This window comes from Mollisia scopiformis, assembly GCF_001500285.1.
Source record: "Mollisia scopiformis unplaced genomic scaffold LY89scaffold_38, whole genome shotgun sequence".
In the NCBI taxonomy this organism is placed as follows: domain Eukaryota; kingdom Fungi; phylum Ascomycota; class Leotiomycetes; order Helotiales; family Mollisiaceae; genus Mollisia; species Mollisia scopiformis.
Window position 1 is genome coordinate 400,971 of NW_017263618.1, and position 14,506 is coordinate 415,476.

The following is a 14,506-nucleotide window of genomic DNA, read 5'->3' on the forward strand; positions in this document are numbered from 1 at the left end:
ACCAATCATCAACGTGTTAGTGGTATCACTTGCATCGTGTCACGACTCTCAAATGGCACGGATAAGATGGCCTTGAGGGGATGTCATAAGACTGGAATTCTAAGTTAAAGAAGGAAAGAAAGAGAGCGCAGCTCGAAGAGCGCGGTCGAGTTTAAATACAAGTCCTTCTCCTACTCCAACTTAGCGTCTTCGCTTATGGCTCTGTCACGTGCAGTAAGAGCCCGGAAACGCTAATCTTCCCTAGCGCTATACTTAATCGGGTATAGCGCCCAGGCAAGGCACGTTACGCTGTACGGGCGTAACAAATACCACGCTGGAATGCTTCATAATTACTATATTCTTCCAAAAAAAAAAAACTTACTCAAATAGTGAACTACCACCCCTCCTCCTCCCACCTCTCCACCCATAAATTCCACAACTCCAAACCCCTCCACAGCCTCAACCTCACATCACTCCCCCTCAAAGCCCCAAACCTTATCTCACACCGCTCCAATCCATCAAAATGCGGGGAAGTCCTCACCCTATACCTGAGTTATTCGTAGCCCGACTCATTCATGCGTTACGAGGAACGAGGGCTTTGGAGCCGAGCTGAGCTCGTGTGTGTCTGGGTGAAGAAACATTTTATGCCGAGGATGTTTGATGGGGATGAGGAGCCGAGGAAGGGGGGTGATTTTGTGATGAGGGTTTGAGTTTGTGGGGATTGGCAAAGATGGGGTTTAAAGAGGGAGGAGAGTTTGTGGAGAGATAGAAAGGAGGTGAGTAAAGTTGAAAGATGGATGTATGGTTTTCAGCTGACTAGATGTTCTGGAATTGAAAAGGTATCAAAGTCTTCAATCGCCAGTCGACTCATACGGACGATGGATCAGAATCGGGACAAGCATCTTAATCCCAATAGGATGTCTGACATGAATATCTCTCTCTCCATAGCTAGCAGACAACCTGAAGAGGATAGTAAACGTGCCAGTGACAGACATTCTGAAAGTCAAGAGAATTGAAACAATAAGAACATCCGACAACAAGGAAAATATCTACCAGCACATAGTGAATATCTGATCAGAAATAAGGAAGTTGTAAGTGGAGCCGAATACCTCAGAAAAAGATTCAGAGATACCGAGCTTGGACACTTGCTCGTTTCTAGCAGACTTCATAGTAAATCATTCGCTCCTTGGGCACTTGTCGCCTTCACAGCCTTTATTTAACCTCAACAAAGCACTTAACTACCTCAGAATGTTCCTCGCTTTATCGAGAAGAATATCCAACCCGAGAAGAGTACTTATCTTCCACTAGATGTTGATTCAATCTAATCTCAGACAACTTCTTCAGCTTCAAAATGTCTGTGATGTTTTTCAAGAACTCTCTCAAGGGGCTGAAGATTGTACAAGCTTCTTCAAAGCACGTTGTAGTTGACGGACAATCAGTTTCTATCTTCATTAATCAGCCGAAGACCCGTGCTCTGACCGCCTTCCCTAGAAACGCATTCGAAGACATTGCAAATCCCGTTGTCGCAGAGCGTATTGGGAACCATGGACCTCAGGGAGGAGTAGCAGATGATGAATTGGACGAGTTCTTACCTAAGGAGGAGCCAGAGGTTTTCAAGCGAGAAGCGGCACCACCGCCAGTCGTGAAGAGGGAGGCAAAGTACGTCTGCGAAGTCCATTCAAGATTTCCAAGCTAACTCATTTTGTTAGCATAGAGGATGATAGGTTCGAGGTGGTTGATAACCCGGAGACTATCATACCAAGGAGCGCAGTCGCCAAATAGATAGTGAGGAGGACTTAATGATTTCTGGGGTAGTAGTCACGGTAGGTTGTGTTTGGCGCGATGAGCTTAGTATGTCATGGTGAGAGGGTCGTAGCGGTCCCCCGATTGCAACTAGCCTACCAAAATCGGTCATTAGTATTCAAGGAGTTATTATCCCTGAAGCGTGGGACTTTTGAGGCAGTAAAAGTGCGTACCTTGACAGGTGCATTGACAGCAATTAAAGAAAGGTTCTTGTGAGGAATGGTCTTTGAGGATGGGAATGTCCAAAAATCTTCAGGTCTGAAAGGGCAAAAATCGCAACGACATATATGCAAACACAATGAATCAATGATTTACAATCTGGGAGCACATGCAAAACAAGAGTAAATGATCAGGGTATAAGCTCGAATGCATTCCAAAGTCATTGCAGCAAACTTGCTTGCCCTCATCTCCACCAAATCTGCAAACTATAGTACAGCTTCAGTCATACACATCTTCCTCCCTCAATAGTAGTAGTTCTCATCCGGTGTTCGTCCTCTCATGAATTGTGGCTCGCTCCCTCTGACATAGATATCCTCGAAGAGAATCTTTGGTGTTGGTTCCGGGGCGGCCATCTTCTCCGCTTCAGCAACCTCCTTGTCGACATCAGATCTGGCATCCTTGTCGATTTGCTTGAGCTCATCCTCGGTGGTGACATTCCATTCCAAAAGCTTCTGCTTGAGACCGGCGATAGGATCTTGAGTGGATCGCATGCGTTGAATCTCTTCACGGGTACGGTACGTGGTTCCGGGGTCGGACATTGAGTGACCACCATATCTGTAAGTCACGTATTCAAGGACGAGAGGACCATTGCCGCTGGTGGTATAGTCGCGAGCGTACTTGACAGCTGCTTTGACAGCGAGAACATCCATACCATTGACCTTAAGACCTGGAATGTATTGTCCACGCTTGTAGTAATCGGTGAGAGCGGAGGATCGGTTTGCTGCAGTACCCATACCATATTTGTTGTCTGTAGCAAATTAGCTTGAACACGACCTCGGAGCAAGGAACATACTTTCACAACCAAACATAACAGGTAAGTTCCAGAGTTTAGCCATGTTGAAAGCCTCAAAGACCTGTCCTTGATTGCTAGCTCCATCACCATAGAGAACTACACTGGCATTCTTCTTTCCAAGATACTGGTGAGCGAAAGCCAAACCAGCACCGACTGGAACCTGAGCACCGACGATACCGTTTCCACCGTAGAATCCCTTGGCGAACATATGCATGGATCCACCCTTTCCATAAGCAATGCCCTCTCGGCGACCTAACAATTCACCGATAATGCTCTTGACGGTAGCGCCGCGCATCAGAGCAAAACCGTGGCATCGGTATGCGGTAATGACATCGTCTTCCTTGGTGAGGGAGTGTTCGATCCCGACAGCGACAGCCTCTTGACCAGTTGAAAGATGGCAGAAACCTCGAATCTTCTTTTCCTTGTAGAGCCTATCTGCTGCCATTTCCATGCGGCTATAATGTCTCAGTGAATCTGCCACTTCAATTCGACGTTGATTTACTTACCGGACAGATACCATATCGTAATACATCTGCTTCAATTCCTTCTTTGTGGTATCGAGGGTGTATGGAGGAGGATCCAGTTCGTAGGTCTCGAAGCTCTCATCGGAGAGGTGGACCTGGAATGCCGCATCATCTTCCTATAGAACAGTCAGTAATCAATCCTCGATCGCCACAAAGCTTCAATCCCATCTGCAGATATCCCAATGCCTTCAAAGAAAAGCTATCTCACCTCTGGAACTTTGTCAGCATGCGCGCTCGCAGCATCTGTAGTAACCGTTCTCTTGACGAGAGCAGATCTTAAGAATGCTGAACTCCGTAATGGAGCCGCACGGCTGGTCCTCAATGCTCGTGAGAACATTGTTGTGGTGTTGAAGAAGATGAGGAGAGAAGGAAAGAAGAGAATTGAAGCTGTAGTGGATCTTTCGGAGCCTTTCGCTCTCTCAAAATAATGTTGGCCGTTGGGGAATTAGCGCGATTGGGACTAGCGGATGTTCCACGTGACCATCCCGATACTCAACAGCGATGAGCTCGGTGGGTTTCTTTCTGACAAACTGATGAGGGTGAATCAAAGATCAAGCATTGTGAGAGCATGCAGGTCATCATGTAATATTTGTTATTTATTGATTGTGCTCATGTCGAGCGGGAGGTAAAACTCCATACCGTCGCAGTAGCAGAATGCCATCAACATCTCCTCAAATGCATAACCAGGCATGAGTGAAGCTCATTGCCCAATATCTTCCCCTGAGCGTGTGGAACTCTTGGTCATCAGGTTTCTGCCCAACTATTTCCATGAAAACGGAGCAAGCAACCAAATTTCATCAAATCATACAAATTCATACAATCCTCCGTTGCCCTTTCATGTCGAAATTTTGGCCTTCTTCGCCGCTGGCTCTTCATCCTCCACCTCATCATCAGAACTTGATCTCTTCCCGTTGCCATTCGATGAACCACCGTTCGTCTCACTCGTAGCACTCACTCTCCTTCCAGGACCCTTCCTCAATTCAGATTGTCGTAGCAACCTAGCATAGTCGTCCTCCACTCCACTGACTGCCTGGTCTAACTTCTCAGTCCTCTCCGACTTATCAATCTGAAGCATCATATCCTTGTTGTGTTTATACAATCGCTTCTTGACCCACAACTTCCAAAGGCGATATACGTGCGTCTGTGGCTCTGGACCTTTTCCTTTCTCGTGCTCGGGCAATAATGATTGTCTCACACCTTGAGGAATTAGCGACAGAAGCTGCATCTCAACGACTCGATAGAATTGCCTCGGAGCAATCTTGATCTTTCTCCTAATTGCCTCCAACTTTTCCAAGTCCAGGATGTCGCGAGGAACCGGTCCTTTCCTTTGTATCTTCACACTATCGTTGACCTTCAGAGCTAGAAATTCGGGCATTGTCCGTAAACGAGATAAATCATTGATATCCCTAAGGTCATCAAATGCTTCATTTGGATCCTCAACCGTAATCTCCATTGTCTGGTGTTCCCCCAAGTAGAAGTCGAAGATGGCGTTGTAAAATCGGGAACCATTGCCACCATGCTGGAAAGGGGGCAGTATGATGAATTGAGAAATCCTAGATCGACAAGGCAGTGAGTTGAAGGATATGTTGTTGAGTGGAAGCTTGAAATCAAACTTGGCCTCGTTTGAAATGAGTTGATTCTTTGGTCGTTGTCGTGAGGAAGCAGTAGATTGGTAGTAGAAGTATCGGTAGACTGTCGAATATCCCATGAATAGATATGGCGAGACAGCTTCTGAAAAGCCCTTCTTCTTCTCGTATAGAAAAAAAACCGTCCATCGTTCCAATGACCATTCCGGATCCTGCAATTCAATGAATGTCCCTCCCTCAATGAACAGCGGCACCAGTATCTGTATTCGCTTGACCATTTGTTGAATAGCCAAGTCGGCAAGGCTTCCTTTCCAGACTTCGAAGGTTTGGTCTCCAGACTGAATCGTTTTCCAGAGCTCTCCAGGTGGCTTCCAGTCTTTGTACATAGGATCCGTAATCGCTGCGTTGAATATCGAGGTCTTCTCAAGAGCAGCTACAATATCATCAGTAATGTCCTACATCCACACGGGAGTTCATACTCTTGGGAAGATATGGTTCCAAAACAGCCTTCACATCTAATGGCTCTGTCTCTCCCACCGTCTTGAACTTCGAGTTCCAGGTGATCTGCAGACTTGGTCGCATATCGCTCGCATTGTATCGCAGATTCACTTTCAATCCCTTATAACCGAAAATTGTCTCTTCATCGCCGAAGATTGGGTAGGTGAATTTGGGATTGAAGGTGTGAAGGGCCTTGGGGGCGCCGGCACCTGGGACGACAAGGGAGATCTCGACGGCTTCATTGGAGTTGGAAGACCCTAAGGTGAGTATCGTCAGTCTGAGGTTCGTAGAAATGGATAGTGGCAGTGCGATAAGAGCTTCATCTTTGAATGCACAAGATGAGACAAGTCTCTTTGCGCCGCACGAGATAGTTGATGAAGCTCCGTAGATAGCTGAAATCAATACATACAATCTTCATTCGTGTCGGCCATCTTGTCAGTTTATCCCTCTGCAGGGCCTTCGAGACTCGGGTCTGATGTGGTTGCGAAATCTCAAAAGGACCTTTCTCTCCGCAAGTGGAAGCGCGTAGTTTGGGGATTTTGACGCGTTCCGAGCAAACGGACTTGGACAGGGGTCTTGCTTTTTAGCTTGGAACGGGAAGCGATCTTAGCCTCAGCCTTGCAGACCAAGTCAAAGACCGAGATTCCAATCTGTCATCGAGAAACCTCGAAAAACAAACAATATCATTAAGGGGCAGCAAGACAATTCCGCCCAGCGGACTCAAGCGACTTCGAATTGGACTTTTCATTCTTCAGGACCGAGTCCGATATGTATCGGTAACAGCGCAACACAATCTGTCGTGGGTACTCGACTGAGGATCAAGGGGTCACGATGTTGGACGGACTTTTTATGCTGCTCGGGTTGAGCGTGGTGATGGCTCTGGCGTAAGTGAAGAGACAATGATTTCTGGCGTATTCTGACAGCAAGTAGCTCATTTCTCGCCGGTGCACTCCCATTGTCTATGACCCTTTCCTCATCACAACTACGATTGATATCTACCATTGGAATGGGCGTATTGGTTGGGACATCCTTGATCGTTATTATTCCCGAAGGCATTGAAGCCGTATACAGCTCTGGAGAAGCAGGGCATTTGCATACGAGAAGAAGCCTACAATCGAGAGGGTCGGAGTTGAAATGGGTCCGCAGCGGAGTCCATACTCTCATGGTATCGAGAGATGTCGAATCTCGCAAACTCGCAGATATAGACTCTTTCAATAGTGTTGGACCTGTCATTCCAGATGGACTCGAGATCAAAGCAGAAATACCCACCACGACAGCTGGAGAAGCCAAGGAGACAGAAGCTCCAAAGCCAGGAGATACCCCTCACAATGATGAAGAGCAGCATAAAGACCCACCAACATTCTACATTGGATTTTCCCTAATAACTGGGTTCATCCTCATGTTCCTAATTGACAAGTTGCCCCGTCACGCTTCAGAACACATTGCACCACCTCCTCCAACCCGACATATCTCTTTGGACAACCTCTCTCAAGGCCTCCACTCCTCTTCTACCATTTCGACCGGAGACGAAGAATCGGAATCATTCCTCCAATCCCTAGCTCCTACACCAAAGCAAACCCGCTCTCTAGCAACTACTACTGGACTTGTGATCCACGCTGCAGCAGACGGAATTGCAATGGGAGCTTCTGCATCAAGCTCCAACACCAAGTTAGGGTTCATAATCTTCATCGCAATCATGGTTCATAAAGCTCCAGCAGCATTTGGATTGACGTCTGTTCTATTGAAACAAGGACTGTCAAAAAGAGCAGCGAGAGGACATTTAATTATCTTCAGTCTTGCAGCGCCGTTTGGTGCTCTTACGACATGGCTTATCGTTAACATCCTGGGTGGAGATCATATGGAGGGAGAGAGTGGGCAGTGGTGGACGGGAATGTTATTGCTGTTCTCAGCTGGCACATTTTTGTGAGTTTTCCATGAATTCATCGTACTCCTTACTGACTTGGAGTAGATATGTAGCTATGCATGCAATGCAAGAAGATGGAAGTCACGAGCACTCACACAATAACTCAAATGGCTACACAGATGGTGGCGGTGCTCCAAGAACAAAGCCGAAGCCTCAAATGAAGGATACACTTGCGGCTGTTGGAGGGATGTTGATCCCGTTGTTGACACAAATTGGGCATCATCATTGATACTCCCTGAGAGCAGATTCGGACAGAGGCGCAGTAAGAGGGCTAAATAAGCTACAGCCCATCAAGAGCCAGTGGCGTTTTGGATGATTAGCTAGATGAACGGGTCAGAGCTCCATGGGACGATTGTACGAGATATGTATTCTACCTGCTTACGTTTAGCATTATCACGCTAGCTGGGCGATTGGAGACAGGATAGGAGAGATCATAATCTTTCATGGGAATCTTCTTCTTCATTTTCCTTGCGTTTCCTAAGTGTTCATGGTTCCGAGAGCTTTTTCTGGAGACCGGATGTCTGTGCCAAGCAGCATTATTTTGCGGAGTCCTATGTCTGGTCTATTCGTGTTTCTTCGATGTCCGCCATTCTGAGAGAACGACTGCGCAAGAGTGAGCTGCAACGAAATATAAAGGTGATAAGTTGTCTTTTGTACCTTGTGAGGTTCGCCTTCAGAAATCGTCTACGATGAAGATCGTAGACGAGGATGTAAGCAGCAGCAGTATGCGCTTTTCAATGGAGAAGAGACACTAGGAGAAAGAAGCGTACCAGGTACGCGGAGCTTCTGAAGGCAAACCAGATCAATGTCGATGATCCAGCTGGAGAGAATGACACAAAGGCGCGTTCTGGCCTTCGAGATGGGGGCCAGACGTGGCTCAAGAAGGTGGTACTTCTAATGAATCTGCATCGAGGCTCGGTCACAGAGGACGACGTTGCCGGCCTTCTGCCAGTCTCGATGCAGCAGACCGCCACTGCCAGAACATTCCTCCAGAATGTCGACTTCGTTCTCAAAGCGAAGACCGAAATGCTGGGCGGCATTGTCAAGAAGTTCGCAGCTTCTATGGTTATGTAAGTCTCCACTTCATTGCCATCCCTTAGCATGCTGACTTATAGAGCTGGTTGCTGTCCACGCCAGACTTCATTACTACGAATGAGGACGGCAGTCCCAGATGGCCCTTCTCCACGCCTACTGAACGACTAGCTTTCATCAATGCCATGATGAGGAAGTATGTCATTCTCATGCCAGCTTTTTTATACAAGGTCTCGCCCGGCCTAGATCTACAATGGGTCTACGGCATGGATTCAAAAGCAACCCCTGAGGAGATCATACTCCGCAATAATATGAAAAAGGAGATGCGAGTACGGATATGTCAGTGGCTCCAGGCTACGTTCCAGGGTCTCCTGAAGGTGAACACAAGTCTTCGGAAGGACGCAGCCGCGTCCCTTCAATATTCGAAATGGGTATGGTAGCTCCCTTCAGCCAATGTTACAGTTCATTAACGCATTTTTCTAGCTTCGTGCTCAACTGCCCGCCTGTTCGAACAACCAAGACACTGGGACTGTCGATTTAGATGACTGGGTCGTTCGCTTAGACGTGCCGAAAATCGCCAAACAAGGACCGTGGTGCCATTTCCAAATCGACGCTGATCTACCCTCCTCTCCATCGTTGCTCGGCACTCATTCTCCACAGCATCCACTGTCAGATATGTGACCTAGAGGCGCTAAGAAGGACAGACAATTTGAGGGAGTAGGGCTGATCGAACATGTAAATGCTACTATTAGACAATTCTGAGGATGGACATTCTGTTAAGTAGAATAGCTGAGGAGGATTACAGACAATATGAAGCTGAACTAGTGCTCTACGATGAAGCAAGTATGTGCTCGCGAGAAGTGTGCTGTTAGGCACAGACATCCTGGCCTAGGATGACTCTCTTCTCCAGCCGGACAAGAGTCCAACATGGCCGCTGCACCTGACAACACCGAGTTTCCAACGACGAGTAAGTCTTCGTATTTATCCTCATTGACATCTTCTAACCAAACTTTGCAGTCGCTGGTAGAACAGAATACCTTGCCGTCCGAACAAACTTCAAACTCCTCGACAAGACCTTTCCGGATGTCGACCTGAAGAGACACGGAATCACGAACAAGATCATAAACGCGATTGCTCAAGGCAATATCCAAACCTAAGAAGATGTCCGCTTATTGTCTCTTCAAACAAACTATGAAGATTAAAGGAGTCCATCGCATGGGAGAGTTCCAAGTAATACCAACCCGTATCCAGTGTTCGCAATAGTATACGGTCGTATTACCGGATCTAATATCAGATTAATATGCATTTATGGCGTATAATGTGATGTTTATATACATTGATTGTTATTAGTTTCGTAATCTACCTAGGTACCTATGTTCTGATGCGCTGCCTCGTTGAGTTTAGCGTGCTCGCTTCAGGAATGGCTCGCTCAACCTGCTGCTTTGATATAGGAACTCCTCTGCCTGCTACTGTAGGAGTGCACAATGTTAGAAACATGGTTTATTCTTTGTCGATCTCTAAAGGGAACGAGGAAAGCTGTCTGCTTATGCTTGCTGTAAGTATATCCAGCGTGGAAATAGCGGTGAACTAGATGCTTGTTATTGGTTGATCGTGCACAGTGGCTGTCAACAAACTCGGCACTCAGTCACAATCACAATTTTTCAATTTCTTTCTCGCTTACCGCTCATCCATTGAACTTTTCTAAATCATTATATTATGTTTTGACTGATTAGACCTAAGCGATGTCCTCCTTAATATGTCATAATATTTTGTGAATATCTTTGTCTCAATTTTCTTCGAATCTTGTTCAAGAGGTTATTCTAGAGATATCGTCGACTTTTTGTGGTATTGCAGCCATATCTATATAGTCTGGTTCTAGAGAAGAGCTACGAAGACCAGACTCCTTTCAGTAAATTTGAACAAACGGCATTGCGATAGGGCGAGGTGCATATGATACGACGGGTATAGAGGAACCGTCGCCGCTTCTAGTCTCAATATCAGAGAGACCATGCAAAGACGAATCTATACCAGATCAGGCTGAGGAAAATGCCAGATCCTCGTTATCTCGTGAGTTCAACTAAGCAGGCTGCGATCATGTATAAAGACCTTATTGACGCCTCGGTACTCAGATCCGTATTCCACGGTTGGTGACCCATGGCCCAATGATGAAGAGTCGACACCACACCAAGAGACGGCTTCCGCTACTCCTGACTTCACGCAAAGAAATCTTCGGCTAGTCATTCCATCGTCTCCTACGAGCAAAAAGTCTACCGCACTTTCGAATTACTGCGTTTACGAAAGTGGTTACAGTACAGATGATGGCGAGGATGTGGACGTGACTCTTTCGGAGCTGAAAATAGATTCAGAAGGGGAAGAGAGTAACAAGAAAGGGGCTGTTTTTGAAGAGCAACCAATTTCTGCGCCAAGCAACTTGACACCATCCATTGTTCCGAAGGGCAAGGAACTAGATTCTCTTGGATTGCAAGTCCTTGGCAAAAGCCTTGATGAAATTGAATTCTTGCCTTTAGACCATTACCCTGACGAGGATCTCATGAATCCCCAAGCGCACCGCGAAAGACTCCAGAATATCCACGATTATGCTTCTCGCAACTCGGCCGCAGCAAAGCTCTCCGGTAGCTTATGTCTCTTCAAAGGGAATCCTCTGCAATTCCACGCAGACCAGATGGCGCCTACATCACCAGAAGACCACAGAAGCATCAAGGATCAACTTGCGAAGGGAGATCCCCAGACCTTAACTCTAGATCCCTCATCGTTTTCATCTATGAAGACCTTCCTTGAGCGTTGTTCAGAAATCACGACATGTATATCTGACAACGTAAGCCAGCTACGCCGCTCGAACTTCTGCCGTCAACAGTTAAATTTCCTGCAGCTAGATCGTTCACGCCCTAATGTCGCCATCCTTAGACCTATAGATCTTGTCACTTTGCTAAGTCTTCTTCGCGCAATTGATCGATCTTGTGGCATCTATCGAGAGAAAGAAGTCCAAGAAAGTCACCTTGACAATATACATAAATGTCTGTCATCCTTAGATCTACTATGCGGCGACTTTTTTGCTGGCGCCTTTAGTCTGGATGAGAGTCTGTTTCCTGGAGATCACGCGTATACACTACTGCGGACTTTAGATCTTATCATAGTATCCTATGCCGGCGCTCACGTTAGTCAATTTGACCAGTGTTGTAGGAAGAAGCTCAATCCTAGTGACCGAATTGGAATATTGTCTCCTGCTCCAGATGAATGTGCTCGCAGAGGAATAGTAGTCCATCGTAGGACATTTCTGTGTCTCGACGGGTTTCTGGGTGGGTGTGAAGCGTGGGTTTTCCATGACTTCGAAGCTTGCCAGCCAAACTCAACTAAATTGTACCTTCGGACTCGACCCGAGAGTTTTGCGGACATCTGGGGCCCCATGTGGAAGATTGTGGGGCCTGACCGAGAGAAGAGTACAATACGCTATGACCTCGAGAACGGCTCCATTATTATGGCGGATCAGGCTGATACCATTACTTTGTATCCTTCAGTGGATCCTATAGTCAGAGAGGATGAAGATCTGAGCCATTGGATATCTGACAGACAGCTGAGGAGTATGGCTTGCAATAGGCCCTCTATATGCAAACCATTCAGTCATGCTGCCAACTTGCTCGTTGGTGCGTCCAACAGATTTTCGTTGCGAGATAATACAAAAGCTTGCCATTGTACCTCAGCAAGAGCGAATAACAGCCTTCGAAAAGACGGATTTATTTGTCCCTTTGGTGCCACAAGAACCCGGCGACGCGTGGATTCCGAAGCTGTTGGGATCAATATTGGTGGTGGCGCTCTTGGCCCTGGAGTCTCATATGCCATGACTACCAAGGTAATTCCTGGAAGATCATGGAAGGAAGCTTTCATCAAGAGATGGACGCTGGAAAGAACTGCAAGGAATGTGCATGGGCTGTCAAGGTACTGCGGGATTGAAATGTCGTACTGTACTTATCACAGTCGACGAGTCCGGATCATTGATCTTTTCGGCACGAAAACCATTTCCAGTCTAGTTCAAGCAATTGATCCTGTTGAAGATGGGTCTACCAAAGATGAGATCTACGGAGCTCTCAAAGATGACCCCGAGAGTCTTGTGGCTCTTTACAAACAACCCACTACAAGGAAGGGTGTAGGAGACTTAGTCGCACGCTGTCTTGATCTACTCTCGCTCACCGGGACAACTCTGGAGGATGATGCTCCTCTATCGGCTTTGTGGGTGATAGACCAAGTCGAAAATATTGTAGAGTTTCCGCGGAGATACTACAGATGGTGCGGCTTGGTACAGGACTGTCGAGACAACTGCGCTTTCGTGGTCTTGGAAGAGCGATGCTTGATCAGCGAATTTAGGAGGCTGTGCCAAAATTCTTCGAGTTCAGATAGTGCACTGCCTATTGATGTCTATCCTCCTATTCTTGAGACTGCACTAGTCATTAACGACCGCAAGACACTACCTCAGGGCATGCGATTGAAGGTCACCGTTGGAGAAAAAAGATCCTTGTGGTGGAATGTTCGAAAACTGGAAAAGGGGAGTTTCTCAGTCGGTCCACATGGCAGTCTGGAAGTTGTCGGACCTTTATCATCAAGAGAAGTCCTCATGAACTGGAACGGTGCGACTTTTGGTGCTTCTACCATGAAATATCTGACACGACGAGTCTTGCGCAAAGACCCAGACAAATACCATAATGAGCGTATGTTCGATGAATTAGACGCTGAACAGGCGTCCATGCCAACCTTCATTACGTCTGTATAGCTCATACTTCTAGAATTTGTATCTTGAAATATCGCCTCCAACCAAATTCTCATCAGTACGGCGTATTGTTTTCGGGATGGTCTTCTCTTATGTAGTGTTTGACAGTTTGAAATCATTCTAGTCTGTTATTTTAGCAACTTCATAATTTGGTATTTGGCAACGTTCTACTTCTACGCTTGGAACCCTATGATCCGATTGCTTAACACGAAGGATAAACAAACGCATTCTTGAGGATCTTAGAGTCAGCTTTAATCACTATCGGTGAGCTTGCCTCATTCTACCAAATCGCCTTCACGATGATTAAACGTTTTTGTTGAAAGAAGTCAAGAAACCCTGGAGAGAAACCACTTGCTAACACTGCTCTTGACAGAGGCATAATTGTTTCTGTGACGATGAACCTCGGAGCCATGAGTTTATGACAGCCTCTCACTACTTGAGACTGAAACCACGAACGATAAGATCGCAAGTTTTATCCATGGGTCAGACCCACTAGAGAAGGAGTCAATTCGCCTGTAAAAGGCATGCAACAACGACTTTGGGAGTCCGCATGGCATTAGAGTACGCGGCCAAAGCCACATCTGTGACAAACTATTCCAATACCCTCGCTGTAAGATGTGTTTTTGTCTAAGGCCTCTAGCTGCAAATCGACGTCCACGGGCTCGGTTATGTCACTTTTTACCTGTGAAAATATAGAGAGAATTTTATCACAAGCATGAAAGTAATCGCTATATAGAATACAGCTTGTGTATCGGTGTCTTTGCAGAGTTTCAACAGCAGGTCTGGTCGATGTTTTCTACGACCATTGTCCCACTAGGTATAGGAGTGAGACTAGGACTCGCAGACCAATTTAACTCTTATCTGCCTAGGATCATGTGGCTCGAAAGTTCCTTGAACCCTTGTCAAGACGAAGTATTGGGAACGAAAGCTTGTCAGTTGGGAATTTAGAGGTCACGTGTATAGCTAGAAAGGGATCAGAGCATAGGATTCGTATGAATCCAACTTGAATTAGGAGCCCCTCTTGAGAATTGAATACCAGACGATTAAAGTGCCATATAGAGCTCTCAAGTTCTTAATCTGACAAAGTTGCTCATATTTTTCGAAGTTTTATCTTTATGACTAGGCTTTACCTGCTAAATTTGTTGGCTATCGCACTGGAACATTGTATTTAGCTGTGAAAGATCGATCATTTGTGGTTTAAGTTACATTTAGATTATCATTATCTCCATCGGAATGATGCCTGTGGATTTTTTAGTGGGCCTACAGTACCTCTAAATACATCTAATAGTTGAGACAATCGTCGCATAAAATAGCGACTAAACCCGCCGAATTCAGCGTCCATCGCACCTAAACATTGCGTTTAGCTGT

The 14,506-nt window shown here is 46.3% G+C and overlaps 5 protein-coding genes across 5 annotated transcripts; 3 read left to right on the forward strand and 2 right to left on the reverse strand.

Moving 5' to 3' along the window:
* Positions 1-2,187: 2,187 nt before the first annotated feature.
* On the reverse strand, positions 2,188-3,725 carry LY89DRAFT_660981 (putative pyruvate dehydrogenase E1 component alpha subunit). The gene is made up of 4 exons (XM_018212578.1): positions 3,527-3,725; positions 3,301-3,434; positions 2,795-3,249; positions 2,188-2,749 (listed from the first exon to the last, which is right to left on the reverse strand). Exons 1-4 carry the CDS (start codon positions 3,653-3,655, stop codon positions 2,244-2,246), a joined length of 1,224 nt encoding a protein of 407 aa, XP_018061573.1. The 5' UTR covers positions 3,656-3,725; the 3' UTR covers positions 2,188-2,243.
* A 165-nt stretch (positions 3,726-3,890) lies between these two features.
* On the reverse strand, positions 3,891-5,938 carry LY89DRAFT_660984 (histone acetyltransferase-like protein type b catalytic subunit). Its single transcript, XM_018212579.1, has 3 exons — positions 5,812-5,938; positions 5,384-5,659; positions 3,891-5,337 (listed from the first exon to the last, which is right to left on the reverse strand). The coding sequence occupies exons 1-3, from the start codon at positions 5,831-5,833 to the stop codon at positions 4,154-4,156; spliced, it is 1,482 nt and encodes a 493-aa protein (XP_018061574.1). The 5' UTR covers positions 5,834-5,938; the 3' UTR covers positions 3,891-4,153.
* A 185-nt stretch (positions 5,939-6,123) lies between these two features.
* Positions 6,124-7,662, forward strand: LY89DRAFT_371777 (ZIP metal ion transporter-like protein). Its single transcript, XM_018207060.1, has 3 exons — positions 6,124-6,286; positions 6,333-7,325; positions 7,372-7,662. The coding sequence occupies exons 1-3, from the start codon at positions 6,234-6,236 to the stop codon at positions 7,553-7,555; spliced, it is 1,230 nt and encodes a 409-aa protein (XP_018061575.1). The 5' UTR covers positions 6,124-6,233; the 3' UTR covers positions 7,556-7,662.
* A 147-nt stretch (positions 7,663-7,809) lies between these two features.
* On the forward strand, positions 7,810-9,109 carry LY89DRAFT_371793 (uncharacterized protein). Its single transcript, XM_018207061.1, has 3 exons — positions 7,810-8,396; positions 8,444-8,789; positions 8,842-9,109. The coding sequence occupies exons 1-3, from the start codon at positions 8,224-8,226 to the stop codon at positions 9,037-9,039; spliced, it is 717 nt and encodes a 238-aa protein (XP_018061576.1). The 5' UTR covers positions 7,810-8,223; the 3' UTR covers positions 9,040-9,109.
* Positions 9,110-10,404: 1,295 nt separating this feature from the next.
* Positions 10,405-13,141, forward strand: LY89DRAFT_743224 (uncharacterized protein; the record flags this gene model as incomplete). Its single annotated transcript, XM_018220933.1, has 2 exons — positions 10,405-10,429; positions 10,488-13,141. The coding sequence occupies 2 exons, from the start codon at positions 10,405-10,407 to the stop codon at positions 13,139-13,141; spliced, it is 2,679 nt and encodes an 892-aa protein (XP_018061577.1).
* Between the last annotated feature and the right edge of the window lie 1,365 nt (positions 13,142-14,506).